The sequence below is a fragment of the Elephas maximus genome, chromosome 21, assembly GCF_024166365.1.
Source record: "Elephas maximus indicus isolate mEleMax1 chromosome 21, mEleMax1 primary haplotype, whole genome shotgun sequence".
In the NCBI taxonomy this organism is placed as follows: domain Eukaryota; kingdom Metazoa; phylum Chordata; class Mammalia; order Proboscidea; family Elephantidae; genus Elephas; species Elephas maximus.
Window position 1 is genome coordinate 64,228,792 of NC_064839.1, and position 23,941 is coordinate 64,252,732.

The 23,941-nt window shown below is 38.7% G+C and overlaps 1 protein-coding gene across 1 annotated transcript in view; it reads right to left on the reverse strand.

Annotated features, from left to right (window-relative positions):
• Positions 1 to 23,941, reverse strand: part of LOC126065112 (probable ATP-dependent RNA helicase DDX60-like) — a 146,456-nt gene that overhangs the window by 97,357 nt on the left and 25,158 nt on the right. The window contains 5 exon segments of the mRNA XM_049864801.1: positions 279 to 394; positions 1,048 to 1,153; positions 15,620 to 15,775; positions 16,869 to 17,010; positions 19,709 to 19,867. Coding sequence (XP_049720758.1) covers positions 279 to 394; positions 1,048 to 1,153; positions 15,620 to 15,775; positions 16,869 to 17,010; positions 19,709 to 19,867 — 679 coding nt within the window.

Here is a 23,941-nt window from a genome sequence, read left to right on the forward strand (position 1 = left end):
TTGGTGACAAGACCACGTATGCATACTTCCTAAAAGGTGACCAAATCTCCATTTCATTTAATAGATACGTCTGTATGCACACCTACAGTTGCATGCCAGTCAATATGGTGGGAATTATTCAAATAGCATACTTCCTCAAGTGATTCCTTAATTATGTGTGGACCAGTCTCATTCAAAAATATAATCTTTGTTTGTAATATAGCATTTTTTCCCCCATTCAACAAAAGAGAAGAAGTCAATTCGTACAAACTCTAACTTATCATGGTCACAGAGCTCACCATCAAACTGACACTTGGTCCTGTCATAGTCATCACTAAGGAGCTTGTGAGCATGCCATTGAAAAAGTACAACAGATTTCTTCCGTTTAACTAGTGAAGTAACAACTGGATCATCACTGTAAAAAAGAAAAAAAAACATTATTTTAAATTTTAAGTCCTTCAAATGCAGATCAACACACATAAAATCCAGTTTATAATAATACAAAATTTTTACAACCCTTTTTTCTGTTTCTTTGATATGATGTGGGTGGTAGAAACCAAGTGGTTTTCAAGAGACATAAGAACCACGAATCACTACTATTCCCATACAAGTTCCATCAAGCTTGACAACTGTTTACTAAATATCACAGAGCTGAATGATTACACACAAAGTTTACACTATACAGAGTTTTATCTGTTGTTCTTGCTGCTGGTAGCTGCCGTAAAGTTGGTCCCTGACTCACGGAGACCCCATGTGGCACCGAGTAAGCTATAAGCTTTACAGAAGCAGTGTGCCAGGGCATTCTTCCATGGACCCACTGGGTGGGTTTGAACTACCAACCTTTAGGTTAGTGGCCAGTCACAAACTGCTTGCTCCACCCAGCCTCCTAGGTAGTAATGTTCACGTCATGCTTGTACATTAGATAGCACATTCACTTAAATATATTATATGTAACAGTCATATTATTATGTCTAACTTCCTGTATTCAGATATAACGTGTTACATAGACATTTTAGTGATCATTCATTTCACAAGTATTCGCTAAGTTTATAGCACTAAATTAAGCACCTCTTTAGAACAGGCAAATCCTTCAGCATGTCTCCAACAAATGCATCAATTACAGCGGATGTCATTGGAATAAAACCCAAATTAGGCATGTTTTCCAAGGAGGTTTCTGAAATATAAATTAAAATGGAAGGAAGTACGTAACTATCCTATAAGACTTTTGAACATTATTATCAACATTTCACAAACATAATTTTAGATTAATCTTATTAATGTTTACTAATCTAGCTCTTCCTAAGGAAATATTCCTTACGGCAAACATTTTAAAGCAAGACAGAGTATAAAGAAATAGTATACAGCCATATAGAAAGGCTGGTAGTTAACGGCAGTAGATGGATCAAGAGATAGGTAGACAAACAGAAAAACATACAGGCTTTCTATTTCCAAATTCTCGTATCATTATTTCTTATGTCAAGGTAAATAAATAGCGGTTAAAGAAAGAAGAATCACCTACATATAGATGTCCTTGAAAATTAAATGATGAGAACAAATAAGAAAAAGTAAAAATGAAATTTTTTTATCCACCACAGAATACTCTTCAGGTCTTCATGAACTTCAGTTTCAAAGTTCCTATATATGGCTTACAAGCTAAACATGATACGGACGGACGAAGGGGATTATTTTTATTCAGTCTTGTTTGTAATTACAAGTGAAGAAAACTATAACATTTTGACAACTAAAGTTATCATTATAACCTCCTCCACCCCTATATCCTGGACAATATTGTTGTTTGTCGTCGGGTCAATTCTGACTCATAGCAACTCTATAGGACAGGGTAGAACTGCCCAATAGGGTTTCCTAGGTTTCACAAGAGAAGAGCACCAGATCTTTTCTCTCACGGAGCCGCTGGTGGTTTCGAACCTCTGACCTTTTGATTAGCAGCCAAGGACTTAACCATTGCACCACCAAGGCTCCCATTCTAGACAATACCCTTCTTTTAATGCATACAATATTTATTTGTATTCCTCTTGCATGTATGACATTTCCTCAGGGATCATTTCCTTCTCCCAGAATTATATCCTATACTAGTATCTTTAGCGAGGGCATGATGGTGGTTAACTCTGCTCTTAGGTATCTGAAAAACCTGTATTATTTCCTCATTCTTAAATTGTACTTTTTCTGGGTAACTATCCTACAATGACTATTATTCTGTCTCATAACTTGGAAAACAGGCCTTACTCTATTATCTTTTCCTTCTTTTGTTGTTAAGTGTGTTTTATCTGTTCTATCTATTCTATCTTTTGTTCCTTTGTACTTAGCCATTTTCTCTCAATTCTTTGAAGAGTTTTGTTTTTATATCCTGCCGTTGCACTATGATGTGTCTAGTTGTGTGTGTGTGTGTGTGTGCACGCACATGCGTGTGCACGGGTGCATGTCCTATTTGAGACCAATCGAAGGGCTTTATATGTGTGAGGGCCCATTTGATAGAATGTTACTACAGAGAATATTTAGCAGGTCCTTAGGGGACACCAAAAAATGGGGAAAAGTTAATATTTTGACTGAGGGTCCCTGATGCCATATTATATAAATCCCAGACTCCTGGAAGAGTAAAGCAACCCTGTAGTCTCAAACTCTTATAAGTTTATCTGCTTCTGTTGAAGGTAGAGTTTTTCTTTTTTGTTTATTTGTTTCACACTGTCCCTGAGGTAGAAGCTTTGTGTCTCAGTTTTGTGCAACAATCTAAGATACTCCTCCTCCCTTGTTTGCCCTTGTCCCCTGTCCCTACACAAGGCAGTTAAAACTGCCTCCGTCACTGAGATCAGAAAATGCCTCCAAGGAAGTATAGCTTCAGTTTTGACTTAATCCCTGTTCTTTCTTATATTTTCCTTACTTTTTTTTTTTAACTTCAGCTATGCTTTTAATAGGATTTTTAAAATATATATTATCCGAAATATTTACTAAATGTCATCCAAAGAGTTTATTACTTCAAGATAAATTGTACCAATTTTTTTTTTCTGGCTATGTACAGAGCCATTTTCAGCAAATGGAAATCAGATACACAGTTTGTTCTTGATTATCTAGTTCAGTTGGAAAACCTGGTGGCCTAGTGGTTACATGCTAGGGCTCCTATCCAAAAGGTTGGCAGTTCAAATCCACCAGGCTCTCCTTGGAAACTCCGTGGGGCAGTTCTACTCTGTCCTATACGGTCACTATGAATTGGAATCAACTCGATGGCAATGGGTTTGCTTTTTTGGTTTGGTCTAGTTTAGTTGGAATCAACCTAATTACAGGAGATAAATATCCAACAGAAATAGAGAAAAATAATGGAAATAGGAAAATAGACTGAAAGAGACATATGGGACAGAGTCAAATTATTCAATATACTGGAATTTGATATCCTAGAAGAAGAGTGAGAAAGAATGGGAAAGTCAATGGTCAAGATTTGCCCAGACTGATTAAAAGAATAAACTTATAGATCCAACAAGCTCAGTAAACCCCAAACAGTACAAATACAAAGAAAACCACAGTTAGGTACTTTAACACACAACTGCTTAAAACCAAAGATAAAGAGAAAAGAAATCACATTACCAGGGCCTACAAAGGATCACCAATAACACAGAGGGCAGTCTTTTCTTCAGAATTCATGGAAGCCAGAAGACAATGAAATGATATCTTTAAAATGCCATAAGAAAAAACTGCAAACCTAGAATTCTCTAACCACAAAAATATCCTTCAAAATCGAAGGTGGAATAAAGACATTTTGGGCAAACGAAGTTGAGGGAATTCATTGGTAGCAGACACACATCATAAGGAATATTAGAGGAAGTCCTTCAGGCTGAAAGAAAAATAATTCCAGTGAATTAAGGGAATTTCAGGTAAGAATGAAGAACACCAAGAAGGGTAACTTGGTGGAAAAACACAAAAGAACATTGACCTATTAAACCAACAATAAAAATGGTATTTTTTAGATTCATAACAGTTGTAAAATACATTTAAACTATAGGAGAAGACAGGAGGGGAGAAAATGGAATTAAACTGTTGTAAGGTTCTTGTAATGTTCAGGAAATGTCAAGAGTTCTAATTTACGGCAGAATAAAAAATTAATAATGAAAATGTATCCTCTATAGTAATCATTACACAAATAATACAAAAATGTGTAATTGGAAGCCTAACAGAGGATACAAAATGAAACTTGTCTAATACGAAGGAGGATTAAAAAAAACACAGAACAGAAAAATAAATAGAAAGCAAATAGCAATATGGTAAACTTAGACCCAACTTTATAATTTATTATATTAAATATAAATAAGATAGACACTCCATGTAAAAGATAACAGTTGTCAGACAATGTGAAAAAATGAGGCCCAACTATATGCTGTCTACAGACATACACTTTAAATACAGGTAGGTTGGAAGTTAAAAAATGCAAAAAGATGGACCATGTAAAAGAAACCAAAAGAGAGTTGGATTAGTATATTAATATCAGCCAAAGTGACGTAGTGTTTACGAGCTTGGCTGCTGGCCAGAAGGTTGTACAGTTCAAATCCACCAACCACTCCTTGGGAACCCTGGGGGCAGTTCTACTCTGTCCTTAGAGTTCCTATGAGTTGGAGTTAACTCAATGGCAATGGGTTTGGTTTCTTCTTTCATTTTTTTGGTTTATCAGGCAAAATAGACTTTAAGGCAAGAACTGTTTCTACATATCCATAATAGGCGAATGCGCAGAGACAAAAGTAGACTACTAGTTGCTAGGGGAAGGAGTGAAGAAGGAGTTATTACTTAACGGCTACTGAGTTTCTGTTTGAAGTGATGAAAAAGTTTTGGAAATAGTGGCGATGGCTGCACAACATATTAGTGTAATTAATGTCACTGAATAGCACACTTAAAAATGGTTAAAATGGTAAATTTTATGTTACATATATTTCACCACAAAAAAACTAAAAAGAAATATTTCTACAGATACATAATGATAATGATCCGTAATGATAATGATAAATGGCATATTCAAAATGAAGATATAATGTTATATTCAATTGCACCTAGTAACATAGCTTCAAATTATATAAGACAAAATTTATGAAACAAAAGAATAGACAACTCCGCAGTCATAGCTGAGCATTTAAACATACTTCTCTTAGTAAATGATAGGATAAGCTGACAAAAAAAGAATCAGAAACAGTACAAAAATATTTGAACAGCACTCTGTCACTATGGGGGCCCTGATGGTGCAATGGTTAAGAGTCCAGCTGCTAAACATAAAGGTCGGCAGTTCGAATCCGCCAGCCACTCCCTGGAAACCCTGTGGACTTCTACTGTGTCCTATAGGGTTGCTATGAGTCGGAATCGACTTGATGACAAAGGGTTTTTTGGTTATGTCACTATGAGCAGGAATTGACTCCACAGCAGTGGGTTTGGTTTTTGGTTGTATTAAGCAACTTGACTTAAATGACCTCTACAGAATACTGCTCTTGGAAAAGGTACAACCAGAATGCTCCATAGAAACAAGGATGGTGAGACTATGTCTCACATACTTTGGACATGTAGTCAGTAGGGACCAGTCCCTGGAGAAAGATGTCATGCTTGGTAAAACAGAGGATCATCAAAAAAGAGGAAGACTCTCAATGAGATGGATTGACATGGTGGCTGCATGTCAATGGGAACCCAACAATGGGTTCAAGCAAAGCAACAACTGTCGGTATGGAGCCGGACCAGGCAGTGTTTCATTCTGTTGCGCACCGGGTCGCAATGAGTTGGAACTGACTCAATGGCACCTAACAACAACAACATGGAATACTGCACAAAACATGTATAGAAACCACATTCGTGGTAAGTGAACATGGAACATTTACCAAAATGGACATATGGGCATATCAAAAGATTGAAAACATACAGAGTGCTTTTTCCTACTGCAGTGGAATTACACTAAAATTGAATGACAGAGACAGCTAGAAAAAATTCCCAAATGTTTGAAAATAAAGCAAAAACCCTTTAAATACAAGATTAACATACAATCATCTATTGTTTATATTTAAGTAATAAATCATTGAAAAATAATTTAAAAAATATAATTCATAACATCAAAAAATTAAATACCTAGAAATATAACAAAAAATACATGTGATCTCTGCACTAAATGGTACAAGACACTGCTGAGAGAAATTAAAGAAAACCTAAATAAATAGGGAGATAGGCTATGTTCAGGAACTGGAAGACTCAATATTGTTGAGGTGTCAGTTCTCCCTGAGATGGTCAGTTTTACATGTTAACTTGTCAAGACTAGAGTTCCTAGTTATTCCATCAAACACTAACTAGGTGTTGCTATAAATGAACTTTGTAGATATGATTAAAATCTGTAACCTATTTACTTTAAGTAAGGAATATTATCATAGATAATCTAGTGGGCCTGATCCATTTAGTTGAAAGGCCTTAAGAGCAGAACTGAGACTTTGCTGAAGAAGAAGAAATTCTGCCTGTGGACTGCAGCTTCAACCTGTGCTGGAGAGTTCTAATATGCCCTTCCTTGCGGTGTGCCCTATGGATTCCATAGTTGCCTAGCCGATACCACAATCATGTAAACCAATTACTTGCAATAAATGTCTTTGTGTGTGTGTGTGTGTGTGTGTGTATGTATGTAAAAAATAATATATATACTGTTGTTGGAAACCCTGGTGGCGTAGTGGTTAAGTGCAACGGCTGCTAACCAAGAGGTCGGCAGTTCGAATCTGCCAGGCACTCCTTGGAAACTCTATCGGGCAGTTCTACTCTGTCCTATAGTGTCACTATGACTTGGAATCAACTTGATGGCAGTGGGTTTGGTTTTTGGGTTTTTTGGGATATTGTTGTGTTGTTGTTGTTAGGTGCTGTTGAGTTGGTTCCGACTCATAGCGACCCTATGCACAACAGAACGAAACACTGCCCGGTCCAGAGCCATCCTTACAATCGTTGTTATACTTGAACTCATTGTTGCTGCCCCTGTGTCAATCCACCTCGTTGAGGGTCTTCCTCTTTTCTGCTGACCCTGTACTCCGCCATGCATGATGTCTTCTCCAGGGACTGATCCCTCCTGACAACACGTCCAAAGTATGTAAGACACAGTTTCGCCATCCTTGCCTCTAAGGAGCATTCTGGTTGTACTTCTAAGAAAGATTTGTTCATTCTTTGGGCAGTCCATGGTATAATCAATATTCTTCATCAACACCACAATTCAAAGGAGTCAATTCTTCTTCAGTCTTCCTTATTCATTGTCCAGCTTTCACATGCATATGATGCGATTGAAAATACCATGGCTTGGGTCAGGCACACCTTAGTCTTCAAGGTGACATCTTTATTCTTCAACACTTTGAAGAGGTACTTTGCAGCAGATTTACCCAATGCAATGCGTCTTTTGATTTTTTGACTTCTGCTTTCAGGGGTGTTGATTGTGGATCCAAGTAAAATGAAATCCTTGACAACTTCAATCTTTTCTCCATTCATCATGATGTTGCTCATTGGTCCAGACATTATATATATATATATATATATATGTATGTATGTATGTATGTATATAAAACTCATTGCCATCAAGTCAAATTTGACACATAGCAACCCTACAGGACAGAGTAGATAGAACTGCTCTATAGGGTTTCCAAGGAGCAGCTGATAGATTTGAATTACTGACCTTTTGGTTAGCAGCCAAGAGCTTAACCACTGAGCCACCAGGGCGCACACACACACACACTCACACTCACACATACACACATACATTCTACTGGTTCTTTTGCACTGTTAGAATCCTGACTGACACAAATTTTGGTATTGGAAGTGGTTTCAGGGTAACAGAATCTTAAGGTTAGTTTTCTGAATTGATTCTGGCTTTTCTGGAATTGGTTCTCTGATCTGAAAAGATTTAAAGACAATAATGACTATATTTCCATTGGAATAGAGAGCACTTATAGACCATGTCATAATGTGGCAATCAAAAAATGCAAAATATCACCATTGGTTACTCTTAATAAAATGTCTATAAAAGGCAAAGTTCTGAGTGACAATGTATTTGATAGAACATATTAGTCAAACTAAGAAGAGATTTGCTGGTTGTTCCTAACTACACGGACAAAGTCCAGAAAGAAAAGGATGAGCTTCGGGCTTCAAATTCCTAGCTCTATCAATGCATAAATGACCTTAAAGCTTCTATGTCTGCCCCAAAATAAACACCTCCTATAACCTCTTTTTTTTTTTTTATAACCTCAGGGATGAGATTTCTGAAAAGGAAGTCCAAAGTGTCATTCTGTAAGTGGCTTAATTACAAACTGAATGTCTAACCTCAGAGGGTATCTTCTCTTAAAGTGAGGGCATTGATTGGGGAGGAGTGAGATCCTGAAAACTGGTATGGGAATATATGGGAAAATCCCAGTGAAGCCGAAGACATGGAATCACTGAACTTTGCTGGGTCTTCTTTGTAGTAGAAGCAGCAGCCCATCTATCACTATTTGAATAAGTTAATCCTGCTTTGCCTGAAGAATCTTTAATGACTTCCTCTGAAGTAGTTGCTTTGCAAGAAAATATTGCTGATTCTCCTCAAGACCTTTTTGCCACTCCTCTTTGCTTCTAGACTTGTAACTAAACTTGAGTCCCAGCAGGCTCTAAAGGGTGCGGTACAAAGTGTAACTCATGAGGAAATGAACTATACAAGAACAACAATAAGTGCATGACTTTTCAATTCTATACAGAAATAAGTCTGGGGAATGCGTGTGGGAATTAAGAATGTAGGATAATGTGGAAGGACCATGAAGTTGGATCAGGCTGAATTTACTGCTATAGGCTCACCAAATGTTATGGACTCAGTGTTGTAGCTTGAGGGGCTAGAAAGGGCTCCAATAGTTTGTTTTGTTGGTTGGCTGATACATGGACCAAAAGGTGGCCTACAGTAAATGAAGTTGAAATGCTAGAGCTGTCTTGGTAGAGGTAGGTATGCAAAGGCTTGAGGAGATTGAAATGTTAGAGTGATAGTAATGTTAACACCTGCTCACCCATCCTGGGAAGGAAATGAGGATACACCTTTCACCACGACTATGAGAAATAAAGTTGTGAGGGGAGAAAAGCTATAGGTCAAAAGTACAGTGGGAATTGCTTTCATCAAATTGTAATCCCTAAATGCAATTGGATAAATTAGATCCAAGTGTGTCAGAGGGGAAATGGTGGCACTTAATTGCCAAAGACAAGGTGGGCATGGTTACTGTAATGGACAGCACAGTCAAAGCAGTAATCAGAATAGTCTGACTGGAAGGGATCTGTGGCATTGCCTAGTTGATCACAGTATCCCTAGATGTGAAATAGATGGAAAGCCTACTTAATTCTTACTTGATCTGTATAAGAGGAAGGGTTCTAGGTCAAGTGAACATAAGCCTGACTTGAATCATCAAAACAGGGAGGGATGTCCCCTCAATCAATTCTGAAACTTGAGCCATTTTAAAGCTTCCCCCAAGCCCATTGCCGCTGAGTCAATTCTGACTCATAGCAACCCTATAGGACAGGGTAGAACTGGCCTCAAGGGTTTCCAAGACTGTAATCTTTACAGAAGCAGACTGCCACATCTTTCTCCCACTGAGTGATTGGTGGGTTCGAACCACTGACCTTTTGGTTAGAAGCTGAGCGCTTAACCACTACACAACCAGGGCTCCTGTTTTTATAGACCCAGAGCCCTTTGAAGCACAGGGAGGCCAAATCTCCTTGTGGAAGGACCCTGCTACACTGACAAAAATGTATAATGTTAGTCTTTCTCCCAGCCTTCCTCAAATGAGCCCATGGCCTTTTACAAAGATGATTGTTTATTGAGGAAAAGGAAATAATCCGAGGAGCTGGACTATATGAAGAAGAATAGGGCATCAGGGTCAGAGGACGACTCATCAACAACCTGCGTTATGCAGATGACACAACCTGCTTGCTGAAACTGAAGAGGACTTGAAGCACTTACTAATGAAGATTAAAGACCACAGCCTTCAGTATGGATTGCACCTCGACATAAAGAAAACAAAAATCCTCATCAATAAGCCACATCATGGTAAATGGAGAAAAGATTGAAGTTGCCAAGGATTTCATTTTACTTGGATCCACAATCAACACCCCTGCAAGCAGCAGTCAAGAAATCAAAAGACACGTTGCACTGGGCAAATCTACTGCAAAGGACCTCTTTAAAGTGTTGAAGACTAAGGTGCACCTGACCCAAGCCATGATATTTTCAATTGCATCATATGCATGTGAAAGCTGGACAATGAATAAGGAAGACCGAAGAAGAGTTGATGCCTTTGAATTGTGGTGTTGATGAAGAATATTGAATATACCATGGACTGCCAAAAGAACAAACAAATTTGTCTTGGAAGAAGGACAACCAAAATGCTCTTAGGAGAAAGGATGGGGAGACTGTGTCTTAGATACTTTGGACTACTACGGACTTCCTAATGGGATTGCAGAGATAGTGACACCATCAAGGACATAAAAGATGCAAGGGTGGTGACTTCCTGTTTGCCCTGTGCAGAACACAGATGAATCCTGGAGAATCACGGTGGATTATCATAAGCTTAACCAGGTGGTGACTCCAATTGCAGCTGCTGTTCTAGATGTGGTTTCATTGTTTAAGCAAAGTAACACATCCCTGGTACCTGGTATGTAGCTACTGATCTGGCAAATGTTTTTTTCTCCATACCTGTTAGTAAAGACCACCAAAAGCATTTTGCTTTCCACCTGCAAGGTCAGCAAAGCACATTTACTGCCCTACTTTAGGGGTATATCCACTGTCCAGCCCTACCTCATAATTTAGTCCAGAGATTAAATGACAGTCCATAACTTAAAGGATTTAGCCCAGGGACTAAATTACTGCCCATAATTTAAAGGGACCTTGATCACCTTTCCCTTCCACAGGACATCATACTGGTTCACTACGTTGATGACGTTATAATGATTGGACCTAGTAAGGAGGAAGTATCAACAACTCTAGACTTATTGGTAAGACATCTGCATGCCAGAGAGTGGATAAGTAACCGGACAAAAATTCAGGTGCTTCCCACCTCAGTGAAATTTCTAGGGGCCCAGTGGTATGGGGCATGCTCAGATAGCCGTTCTAAGGTAAAAGCTAAGGTGCTGCATCAGACCCCTTTTACAAGGAAAAAAAAAAAAAAGACAGAATGTCTAGTGGACATCTTTGGATTTTAGAGGCAACATTATTCTTCATGTGGGTGTGCCACACTGGCCCATTTACCAAGGGACCCAAAAAGCTGCTAGTCTGAGTGATGCCAAGAACAGAAGGCTCTGCAACAGGTCCAGGCTGCTGTGCAAGCCGCTCTGCCACTTGGACTATATGATCCAGCAAATGTGATGGTGCTTAAAGGGGCAGTGGCCAATAGAGAGGCTATTCCGAGTCTTTGACAGGCTGCTGTAGGTGAATCGCAGAATTAGGAATTTTGAAGTAAAGCATTGCCTCCTCTGCAGGTAATTATTCTTCATTTGAGAAGTATTTTTTCCCTGCTACTAGGCCTTAATAGAGACTGAATGCTTAAACATGGGCCACCAAGTTGCCATGTGAACTGAACTACACTTTATGAACTGGTGTTGTGTGACCTGTCAGTCCATAAAGTTGAGTATGCAAAGCAGCACTGTATTATAAAGTGGAAATGGTACATATAAGATCATGCTCAAAGAGGCCCTGAATACATAAGTATGTTACAGGAGGAAGTGGCCCAAGTACCCATGGTCCCTACCCTTGCTACATTACATTCTCTCTCCCAGCCTGCATCTCTGGCCTAACTGGGAGTTTCCTACAACCCGTTGGCTGAAGAAAAGAAAACTTGGGCCTGGTTTACAGACGGTTTTGCATGATGTGCAGGCACCACCCAAAAGTGGATAGCTGAACAACTACAGAGCCTTTGTGAGAAATTCTTGAAGGGCAGTTGTAAAATGGCTTGGGGGCAGTGTCTGGCTCAGAAACACTCAGGATACAGTTCTTTCATCAGGACAGCCTCTTCCCAGTGTTTACAGGCACACTTCTCCCTGGCCCCAGGTTTCTCCCCAAAGGCACTCAGCTTTCTCTCTCCATGGACCAGGAAGCTCACTGTGCTGTCTTCTGCTGCCAGGTCTCTCCTGCCACCACTTCTCACTATCTTCAGGGTTATAGCTTGATCTCTCTCTCTCAGTCTCCTGTTTCCAGGAGCTTTTCATCACAGGGATCCCAGGTCCAAAGCACTCACTCTCCACTCCTGGCTGTTCTTTGGTGGTGGTAGGATCCTCCTCTCCACTCTGGAATTGACTCTCTTTTAAGGCAAAACTGATCAATCCCCTTGGTGGGCCACAATTACCTTATCACATAGTCCTGCCCAATCACCCGGGTGGGAGTTTCAAGACCGTGGCTAGAAAGGCCACACACAAAAGTAATTAATCATGCTTCAAGAGTGATGAAGGGGGGATTCTCCCACTGGGAAGAACTTTGAGCAGTGCATTTGAATGTTCATTTTGCTTAGAAGGAGAAATGGCTGGAGGTATGAGTCTATACTGTCCTAAGCTGTGGCCAATGATTTGAGTAGATGGTCAGGGGCTCAGAAGGGACATGATGGTAAAATTGGTGTCAAGGAAGTCAGGTAATTTCCCTGAATGAGAAAATAATGTCAAGATATTCGTGTCCTATGTGAATGCTAACCAAAGGGTAACCTCACAAGAGGTAAGTTTTAATAATTAAGTAGATAGGATGATCCATTATGTGGATACTTTTCAACTTCTTTCTTCATTCACTCCTCTCATTGCCCAATGGGCTCATGAACAAAGCGGCCATAGTGGCAGGGATAGAGGTTATACATGGGCTCAACAACATGGACATTCACTCACCAAGAACAATCTGGCCATCATGGAAGAAGCAGTGTTTTGTTTTTACTAGAATAGACACTTTGGATGTAGATTTTCCTTCCCTGCCAAATCTATCCATGGATTTACAGAATGCCTTATTCATTGTCATGGTATTCCACACAGCATTGCTTCTGATCAAGAAACTCACTTCATAGCAAATGATGTTGGCAATGGGCTTTGCTAGTGGAATTCACTGGTCTTATCATATTCCCTCTATCCTGAAGCACCTATCTTGATAAAACAGTGGAATGGCCTTCTGAAGGCAGTTACAGTATGATCTAAGTGGTAATACTTTACAGGGCTGGCAATATCTTGCAGGGCTCCCTCCAGGAGGCTGTATATGCTCTAAATCAGCATCTAAATGGTGGTACTTCTTTCACAGTCAGAATTCACAGGTCCAGGAATCAAAAGATGGACATGGGAGTGGCTCTACTCACTATTACCTCCAGTGATCTACTAGCAAAAATTTTGCTTTCAGTCCTTGTGACCTTATGTTCTGCTGGTCTAGAGATCTTAATTCCAAAGACAAGAATGCTCCCACCAGGAGACACAACTATGACTCTACTGAATTGTAACTTGAGACTGGCAACTGGCCATTTGGGGCTCTTTCTCTATGAATCAGTAGCACCGAAGAGAGTTACTGTACTGGCTGGATTGATTGGTCCTGATTACTAAGGGGAAATTGGGTTGCTACTACACAGTGGAGGTAACAAAGAGTATGCCTGAAATCAAGATATCCCATAGGGCCTTCTTAGTACAAATATTTGCTAAGGGCAAAGGGAATATGGAATGGGCAGTGGGAGAAGGCAGTTATAAATACCAGCTACAACCACGTGACCATGTGCAGAAACAAGAACTGTAATAGTTATGAGTATTTCTTCCTTATTGTGTTATGAATATGTTTGTATTAGTTTCTGCACCTTGTCATGTGGTTGGCTTAAGGATAAACGAAGGTTTAAGGACAGACCAGTGAAACAGAATGGAGGTTCAAAAATAACTCCTTCCTCACACCATATACAAAAAGCAATTTAAGAATCACAGACTTAACTGTGAAATATTGACAATGTATATTTTTTAAATGGGCAAAAAACTTTAACAGGCACTTCACAAAAGCAGATATCTAAATGGCCAATTTTATATGAAATATCACTCAATCTTATCACTCACAAAGGAAATGAAAATTTAAACCACAATGAGCCGCCACTATGCACCCATCAGAATGGCCAAAATTAAAAAGATCAGCAATTACAAATGTTCACAACTCAAAAATGCCCACATTGAGGGTGGAGCATAAGCTGGTACAACCACCTTAGAAAACATTTCGACAGCAGCAGTCACTCCTAAAACTGCACATCTATGTGCATACTAAAAAAATAAACAAAGGTACATATCTACCTAAAAATATGTATTAAAAAAAAAACCCAAAAAAAGATAAGAATATTCATTAATGGTTTTATGCATAATAGTCAATAATTGGGAAATGTCCCAAATGGATAAATTAATTGTGGTATATTCATACAAGGGGACACACTGTGGCAATGATAATTTTAACTAAATACTCCTAAAATACAACATGCATGAATCTCTCATACATTATGTTGACTGGAGAAAGCCAGATATAAACGAAGCTCAAAATAGGTGTTAAAGTCAGAATAGTGTTTACCTTGAAGAGATGAGAGGGTAGGGATAGGATTGACCAGGAAGTGGCATTCGGGAACTATCTCAGGTACTGGTAATATTATATATCATTGTGATTGTTTGGGTTCTGTGTCAGTTTGGCTGGGCCATGACTCTCAGTGTTAGGCAGTTATGATGTAGTTTGGCAGTTGTATAATGATGTAATCACTTCCATGATGAGATCTGATATAATGGGATCACCTCCACGATGGGATCTGCTGTGAGTAGTCAATCAATTGAAAGGGAGTTTTCTTGGGGGTGTGGCCTACATCCAATATAGCCAGACTTTCTGGCAAGGCTCATGGGCTTTACTCACTCCGGAACCTGCAGCCGGCTCCTGTTTGTCTGACCTCAGTTCTTGGGACTTGAGCTAGCAGGTTGACTGCAGATCTTGGGATTCCTCGGATCTTGGTTCCTCCAACTCCCAAAGCTATGTAAGTCAGGAGAATACTCTGGCCTGACCCATGGGCTTGGAACTTTCCAGCCTCTACAACTGCGTGAGCCTTTCCCTTGATATAAATCTCTTTCTCTCTCTGTGTGTATATATATAGATGCTTCACTGGTTTGGCTTCTCTAGAGAACTCAGCCTAAGACAATCATGATATGGGTGATGACTCGATATAGATGATACAGACATAGATATAGATACAGATCAAAAAGTCCAAACCAAACCCTTTGCCATCGAGTTGATAGTGACCCTACAAGACAGAGGAGAACTGCCCCATAGGCTTTCCAAGGAGCCGCTGGTAGATTTGAACTGCCAATCTTCTGGTTAGAAACTGAGCTCTTAACCACTGTACCACCAGGCCTCCTAGATACAGACAAAACAAAAACCACTGCCATTGAGTCAATTCTGACTCATAGCAACCCCATAGATATACACAGATATGTAAAAATTCATAGGGCTGTACACTTCAGATCGGTTCACTTTACACACTTAAATGTGCATATTTTATAACAATTCGAAAGTAAACAAAAATGCACAATAAAATAAAATTACTTATACTTTTAAGAATTGAATTATTAGAACTTCTAAACAGTTTGCAGGGTAAACATGCTTTTATTTTAGTTTAATCTGGTGACTTATTACCTCGAACTGGTGACAGTGCCCTTCCAAGAAAATATCCTGTTGTTGTTCTCAAAGGAAAAGGTTTTCCAACATCAAATTCTTTAACCAGGTGGCACACAGAATTCCACAGGTGTTCATAATCCTTCTTAATCAAATCTCCCAAATTCATATGTAACTCTGCATAAAAATTAAAACTATTAAAGCCTGAAAGGTCATTACTCCTCCCACCCTCTACACACACAAGCGCCATTTTTGGACTAAATTCATAGAGCTCTGGAAAGATTGTCAAATAGTAAAAGTGTGTCCCACAGCACAGCTACATAAAAATTAGCAATGACAGTATAGCAGTGGTTTTTAAAAATCATTTTCTCTATAAATTTAATTACTGAGGGTTACAACTATAGCTAGCTCTCTTATTAAATAATGTCAATGATGAACATGTAATTATTCTCTTAAAAAATGAAAAGCAATATGCCACATAAAAGTTTGCAATTTAAAAACATTAAAAACCAGTTTCTTGAGAGGTTACAGAATTCCTGTAGGGTGAGAATTAAAAAAAAAAAAAATAGTAATGGTTGCTAAATTTTATGCTTGCCATCAAAGGCAGTTAAATCCCAGGGGCCAAAGAAACTTTAATAATGTACATTCAGGAAAAACGTTTAAAAAGTGTTTCATTATTCTTCAACTACATAAACCACTTCAGGAAATTTATTCTAAGAAAATCAGTCCAAAGAAGGAAAAATTATATTTACAAGATGTTTCAAGAAGCTTTGTTTTTAGGAAAAGGAAAAGCACACTTAAATATTCAATAATAGTGAGAAGATTGTATTAATTGCAGTATTATAAAAAAAGAATCCATTTAAATGAAAAATACACCTATCAATATTACACCATAACATCAAACTCAATTTTTAAAAATAATATGGAGCTAAGAAAAGGCAAAATATGCAATAATTATGTATACAAAAAAAAAAAAAACCCGTTGCCATCGAAGTCGATTATGACTCATAGTGACCCTATAGAACAGAGTAGAACTGCCCTATAGAGTTTCCAAGGAGCACCTGGTGGAATCAGACTGCCAGCCTTCTGGTTAGCAGCTGTAGCGCTTAGCCACTATGCCACCAGGGTTTCCATTATGTATATATACAACCAAAACTGGAGGAAACAAAAGTATCATTGTGTTATGTATTGGTAAATTTGGAAGGGTTTTTTATAATTTTGGTAGATCTCTGACATAATGATATAATTTTAATGTCTATTAAGGTACTACCTTGAACATTTTCAATTTCATAGAAAAAGGCAATATTCTTTAACAAGTTCTCATCGTTTAGGTCAGAAAGATGATTTAGATTCAGATTCCAAGATCCAAAATTGTTTATATTTCTTAGAATAAAGTATTCACACCATTTTTTCTGAAAATTGAAAATTAAACATTATTAGCAAGGAGTCATATAATCATTTCATAACCTTTATAACTTCCCCATAAGACATGTCATTGGGGATATTTCTGGGTAACCTGATAAAGTTGTTAAAATTACAAAGATTAGAGATGAACTAAAATCAAAACCAACTCCAAGAAAAGAGTTTCCTCCAGTATCCTTATTTTATAACCTTCCACTCATTGTGTATTCTGCATCCCACCACTCTATATTAAATAATAATAACCAACTATGACTCCTATGTCATTAAGTTCAGTACACTTTTTCTCTACTCAACCTCCTTAAACTATCTGCAGAATTTGGCATATAAACCACTACCTCTTTTAAAAAAAACTATATATTTGACCTCCATGATAACACATTCTCCTAGTTTTCTACCATTTATTACAGTAACTTCTTTTGAGTGTCTTCTTCCAATTCTCACACCTCCACCTGACCATTAAATTCTGGAATATCTCAGACGCTGAACCAAGACCTGCTCTCTCTTTACTCTACAGTGCGTAATTGATATAGTGTCCGGTACCATCCATAGGCTAATGAGTCCCTGAATCCTTATTTCCAGCCCGAAGCACACTTACACTGCCTTCTAGATATACACTTTTGGATTCCTCATTGCTGCCTCATACTATTTCCAAAACTCATTATTTTCCACCTCAAAATGTTCTTCCAATGGCAACATCCACACAGTTGGTCAAACAAAAAATATGGAAGTCGCCTTTCCCACTTTTCCTTTTCCTTACGCCTTACATCCAATTACTTAACCTTGTCAGTTCCACAGCCTAAATAACTCCTGCATTTTCCACTTCTACTCATCCCTATTGCCACCAGCTTCACCCATGTCGCCATCATCACTTATATAAATCAACCTTTCGGTGGTTTCCTCATCTTTAGCTTTGTGTGTCCAGAATGCACTCTATGCACTGCAACCAGAAAACTTTTTAAACAACGTCACCCCCAGCTTGAAACCCTTCAGTAATTGCTCATTATCTTTATGGTTTCCTAAATCCAAACAGCCACAGATAGTAATAAACGGTTCCTCTCATATCCATCTCTTCAGTTTTGTCATCGTTTCTCTTCTCTAGTCACACTGAACATTATCTTAGATCCTTGTGACCTTGGGACATTCACACATGCTGTTTCCTCTCTCAAAAATCTTTGCTTCCTCTCTTTCCCTAGCTAATTCCTACTCTTCTTCAGGCCTTGGGTTACTTTACTTCTCTTCACTTCTTCAGAGAAACCATCCTTTCCACACTGAGTAAATCTGGACTAACATCAGTTTCTAAAGTATCCTCTAGTTCCCCTTGCATACCATTTTCACAGTTGGAATTATTTTATTAGTGATTGTAGTGATATCTGAATTCCTTGAAAAGGAAAGCTCCATGGAAGGAGTAGGGAGGGGAAATGTGTTTGTATGTTTTCTCCACCCTACCCCTGGGTTTGTCACAGTGAATATACCTTCAGTAAACAAGCGTACACTGGCTGCCTGACAGATTGGTTATAAAATATCTTTGCTGACAATTTGACAATATGTATCAAGATTCTCAAAAATTTCCATGCTTTTGGACAGTAATCCTATTTCAGGGAATCTATCAAGTTGCTAACCAATACTGTGAAAAAAACTGAGAAGAGCTTTAAAATAAAATAATATATAATACATAGGAGTGTAATCGTATGAGAAATAATCACAGCAAATCTATACCCTAAAAAAAGCTGGAAGAAATTAAACGGAAGTATTAACAGTTCATAGTATTGATCTGAGTAGTGGGACTATGAGTACATAGTATGTATTTTTCTACAATTTTCAACTTTTCTTTCAAATGTTTTTATAATAAACAGAAAAAAATGAAGTCATACATTGGTTTTCTCAGTTTCTCTAAGAACAGAATTATACAGCTTAAACTGTACCCTCTGGTGGCATAGTAGTTAAGTGCTATGGCTGCTAACCAAAAGGTTGGCAGTTCAAATCCACCAGGAGCTCCTTGGAAACTCTATGGGGCAGTTCTACTCTGTCCTGTAGGGTTGCTATGAGTTGGAATCGACTCGACAGCAACAGGTTTGGTAGTTTTTGTTTTTGTTTTTAATACCTGTAACTATAATCCTGTTTGAAAACTGAGTTTTCATTATTGTGTTAACAAGGTCATACCCAACTTGGATGCGTTCTAAATCTAGTCACTTCTGAGTTATAAAAAGAGCAGAATGGACACAGACACATACAAAAAGAGGGAGACAGGCAATAGAGGCAGATGCATCTACAGGGATTGCTGGCAGCTGCTTGAAGCTGAAATAGACCAGGAAGGACCTCCCCTGGAACCATGCCATGAATTCAAATTCTTAGCCTCTTGAACTGTGAGAAAACAATTTTCTGTTCTTTAAAGGCACTCACTGGTAGTATTTGTGTTACCGCAGCACTCAATAACTAAACCAAGAATACAACTTCAACCAAGTAATTTTCTGTGGTTGATTAAACAAAAACATGGTCTTGTCAGAGAATCAAGGAAGGAAAAATACGAAAGTTCTCATGTCTCTGTAGAACAGATATATCATGGTATTCTTTAATACAGCTAATTTATTACAGCTCAGTAGACCCGACATTATTCCAAAATACTTTTAATGGTGATCATGATTTTTATCTCTCATGCTGAAACCATCAACTTATATAAAGTATGTTTACCATTTTTAAGAAAGTATGAATATTCTTAATCCAGTGGGAAGTGATGATCCGAGTCCGAGCTCTCTGAGATAGAGGGAAGCAGAGTAGAAGAGCCACGCTGAGACAATGTAGTCTACACAAATCTTCCACCTCCTGCAGACCTGAGCAATTACTGTCCACCTGGGTGAAATAAAGAAGGCAAGTCAGAGAACAGCAGGCTCTGAAATCGTGTATAAACAGGCAGCCCCACAAAAGTAAGCAGCCGCGTTTTGCTGTGAAGGAGTCACACATGATCGAATTCTTCAGTCTACCTTTTTGAAAAGTCCTCTTCATACACAAACTCAATCGCATCTTTACAGGAGATGGGGGAGGGAAGGGAAACTCTTGGCTTAACAGCAGTTCACATGAGCATTTTTCAGGGTATTCAGATAAGCCTCACTTGAAATGAGTTGAGAAAACAGATAAGGAAAGGTGTTGCACCCACAGAAAAGACAGTCATTGACCCAGGCTCCTCTGCACTAATACTCCAAACCAAACCAAACCCACTGCTGTTGAGTCAATTCTGTCCCATAGTGACCTTATAAGGAAAGAGTAGAACTGCCCCCATAGGGCTTCCAAGGGGCAGCTGGTGGATTTGAATTCCTGACCTTTTGGTTAGCAGCCAAGCTGTTAACCACCACACCACCAGGGCTCTGATGGAGCCCCACAGAAACGCTCTACCAGTTCAGAGCATTAAAACCAATAACAACAAAACCATAGCATGTTCACTTATCTGAAAAACATGTCAAAGAGCAATGGGGGGAAGAAAATGGTTATGTTCAGCTTCTTGTGGTAGATATCTGAGCCAAATATGCGAAGGGCTGGTAACCCACCACGTGCTCAGCCACCACCTGTGTGTCAGTGGAGGCCTGAGTGTTGCTATCATGGTGAACAGGAAGAAAGGCTTGGCAATCTACTTCTAAAAATCAAACAGTGGAAAGCATAGGGATCACAATGATACAATCTGAAACTGATCATAGGGGACGATGACTCTGAACTGGGAAGTGTTTTGATCCGCTGTACATGGGGTCACCATGCGTTTTCCTGTCCCTTCCTGCCTTCTCATGTTTGCTTTTGGGCAAGTGTTGCCTGTTTGGTCTCCTATACTTGCTTGAACTGAGAAGCAGGTTTCTCACATGTGTTATTGCTTGTTTTATAGGCCAGTCTAATCTTTGGCTGCAAGACGGACTTCAGGAGTGGCTTCAGTTCTGAGTTAGTAGGTGTCCAGGGGCCATAAACTCAGGGATTGCTCCAGTCTCTGTCAGACCAGTAAGTCAGGTCTTTTTTGTGAATTTGAATTTTGTTCTGCATTTTTCTCCCGCTCTGTCTGGGACCCTCTGTTGTGATCCCTGTCAGAGAGGTCAGTGATAGTGTCTGGGGATCATCTAGTTATTCTGGTCTTAGGCTGTTGGAGGCTGTGGTTCCTGTGGTCCATTAGTCCTTTGGACTAATATATTCCTGTGTCTTTGGTTTTCTTCATTCTCCTTTGCTCCAGATAGGAAAGAACCAGTAAATGTGTCTTAGGTGGCCACTGACAAGCTTTTAAGGCCGCAGACGCTACTCACCAAAGTAGGATGTAGAACATTTTCTTTATGAACTATACTATGCCAATTGACCTAGAAGTCCCACAGGACCATGGACCCCAGCCCTCAGCACCAGCAGCTCAGTTCCTCAAAGTGTTTGGACATATCTAAGAAGTTTCTCTAACTGCCTTGGTCAAGAGATGCTGCCTTTCCTGTATTGTGTGTTATCTTTCCCTTCACCAAAGTTAACACTTCTCTACTACCTAGTTAGTGATTTACGCTCCCAACCCCTTCCCACCCTTGTAACAATCAAAGATTGTTTTTTGTTTTCTGTGTATAAACCTTTATTTGAGTTTTTATAATAGTTGTCTCATACATTTGCCCTTTTGTGATTGACTTATTTGGCTCAGCATAATACCTTCCAGATTCATCCATGTTGTGAGATACTTCACGAATTCATCATTGTTCTTTATTGTTGTGTAGTACTCCATTGTGCGTATGTACATAATTTGTTTATCCATTCATCTGTTGATGAGCATTTAGGTTGTTTCCATCTTTTTGCTATTGCGAATAATGCTGCAATGAACATAGGTGTGCATATGTCTATTTGTGTTACAGCTCTTATTTCTGTAGGATATATTCCTAGGAGTGGGATTGCTGGATCATATGGTATTTCTAGCTTTTTATGGAGGCGCCATATCATTTTCCATAGTGGTTGTACCATTTTACATTCCCACCAGCAATGCATAAGAGTTCCAATCTCCTTGTAGCCACTCAAGCATTTGTTGTTTTCTGTTTTTTTTTATTATTATTATTAGTGTCAGTAGTAACGGGGTGAGATGGTATACCATTGTAGTTTTGACTTGCATTTCTCTAATGGCGAATGCTCACGAGCATTTCCTCATGTGTCTGTTAGCTGCCTGAATGTCTTTTTTGGTGAAATGTCTCTTCATAGTTTTTGCCCATTTTTTAATTGCATTAATTGTCTTTTTATTGTTGAGGTGTTGAAGTATTTTATAGATTTGAGAGATTAGACCTCATTGGATGTGTCATAGTCAAAAATTTTTTTCCAGTCTGTAGGTTCTCTTTTTACTCTTTTGGTAAGTCTTTTGTGTGTAATTTTCAGGAGCTCTCAATTATCTAGTTTATCTTCTGGTGTTTGTGCACTGTTAGTTATAGTTTATATTCTATTTATGCCATATATCAGGGCCCTCAGCATTGTCCTTATTTTTTCTTCCATGATCTTTGTCCTTTTAGGTTTTAGATTTAGGCCTTTGATCCATTTTGAGTTAGTTTTTGTGTATGGTGTAAAGCATGGGTCCTGTTTCTTTTTTAACAGATGGACATCAAGTTTTGCCAGCACCATTTGTTAAAAAGACTGTGTTTTCCTCATTTAGTGGAATTTTGTTCTTTGTCAAAGATCAGCTGATACCAAAAACCTGTTTCTGTAGAGTTGATTCTGACTCACAGCGACCCTGTAAGACAGAATAGAACTGCCCCACAGAGTTTCCAAGGATTTTGGTCCTTTGTCAAAGATCAGCTGATGATAAAAATAGATGCCCTTTATTAGGCTGAGGAATTTCCCTTGTATTTCCTATTTTATTGAGAGTTTTTACCAAGAATGGGTATTGGACTTCATCAAATGCTTTTTCTGTGTCAATTGAGATAATCCTGTGATTCTTTTCTTTTTTTCTGTTTATGTGATGGATTACATTGATCGCTTTTCTAATGTTGAACTATCTTTGCATACCTGGTATGAATTCCACTTGGTCATGGTGTATCTTTTTTTTTTTTTTTTTAATGATGCTGAGTTCTATTAGCTAGAATTTTTTTGAGAGTTTTTGCATCTATATTCAAGAGAGATATTGGTCTATGATATCTTTTTTTGTGGTGTCTTTGCCTGACTTTAGTAGCAGGGCTATGCTGGGTTCATAGTATGAATTTGGGAATATTCCTTCCTTTTTTATGCTCTGAAACAGTTTGAGTAGTACTGGTGTGAGCTCTTCTCTGAATGTTTATGTAAGTTTAGGTAGGTAGTGTGTTTCTAGAAATTCATCAATTTCCTCTAGGTTCTCAGATTTGTTGGAGTACAGTTTTTCATAATATTCTGCTATGATCCTTGTTATTTCAGTTGGGCTTGTTATAATGTCTCCCATCTCATTTCTTTTTCAGTTATTTGCTTCCTCTCCTGTTTTTCTTTTGTCAGTTTGGCCTTTGGTTTGTTGTCTTTGTTGATCTTTGCAGATGGATCATTGTAATTCATAGCACTTTCACTGTTACATTTTCAGAAGTAGATTGCCAGGCTGTTCTTTCTAGTCTTTCTTAGTCTGGAAGCTCTGCTAAAACCTGTTTCACAACAACAAGCTACCACTAACTGATGGGTGGTGGCTGCACACGACGTGCACTGGCTAAGAATTGAACCAGCTCTCCCGCACGGGGCATGAGAATTCTACCATTGAACTACCAGTGCCTCTGTCACATATTAGCCAATCAGTAAAAATTAGGTGAATGAATAAATCGATATACACTCTCAGTAAAATTAAAGCTAGAGAGGGTAAATCTAAATAAAGGAAAGAAGAAAGAATTGCCAAAAGCTTACAGCTCGCTGCGGTTCTCCTGTCCTCCACACTGTGCTCTCTGTGGTATGTCCCAACGGTTAATAGCCGCCCCCCCCCCTTTTTTTTTTTGCTTG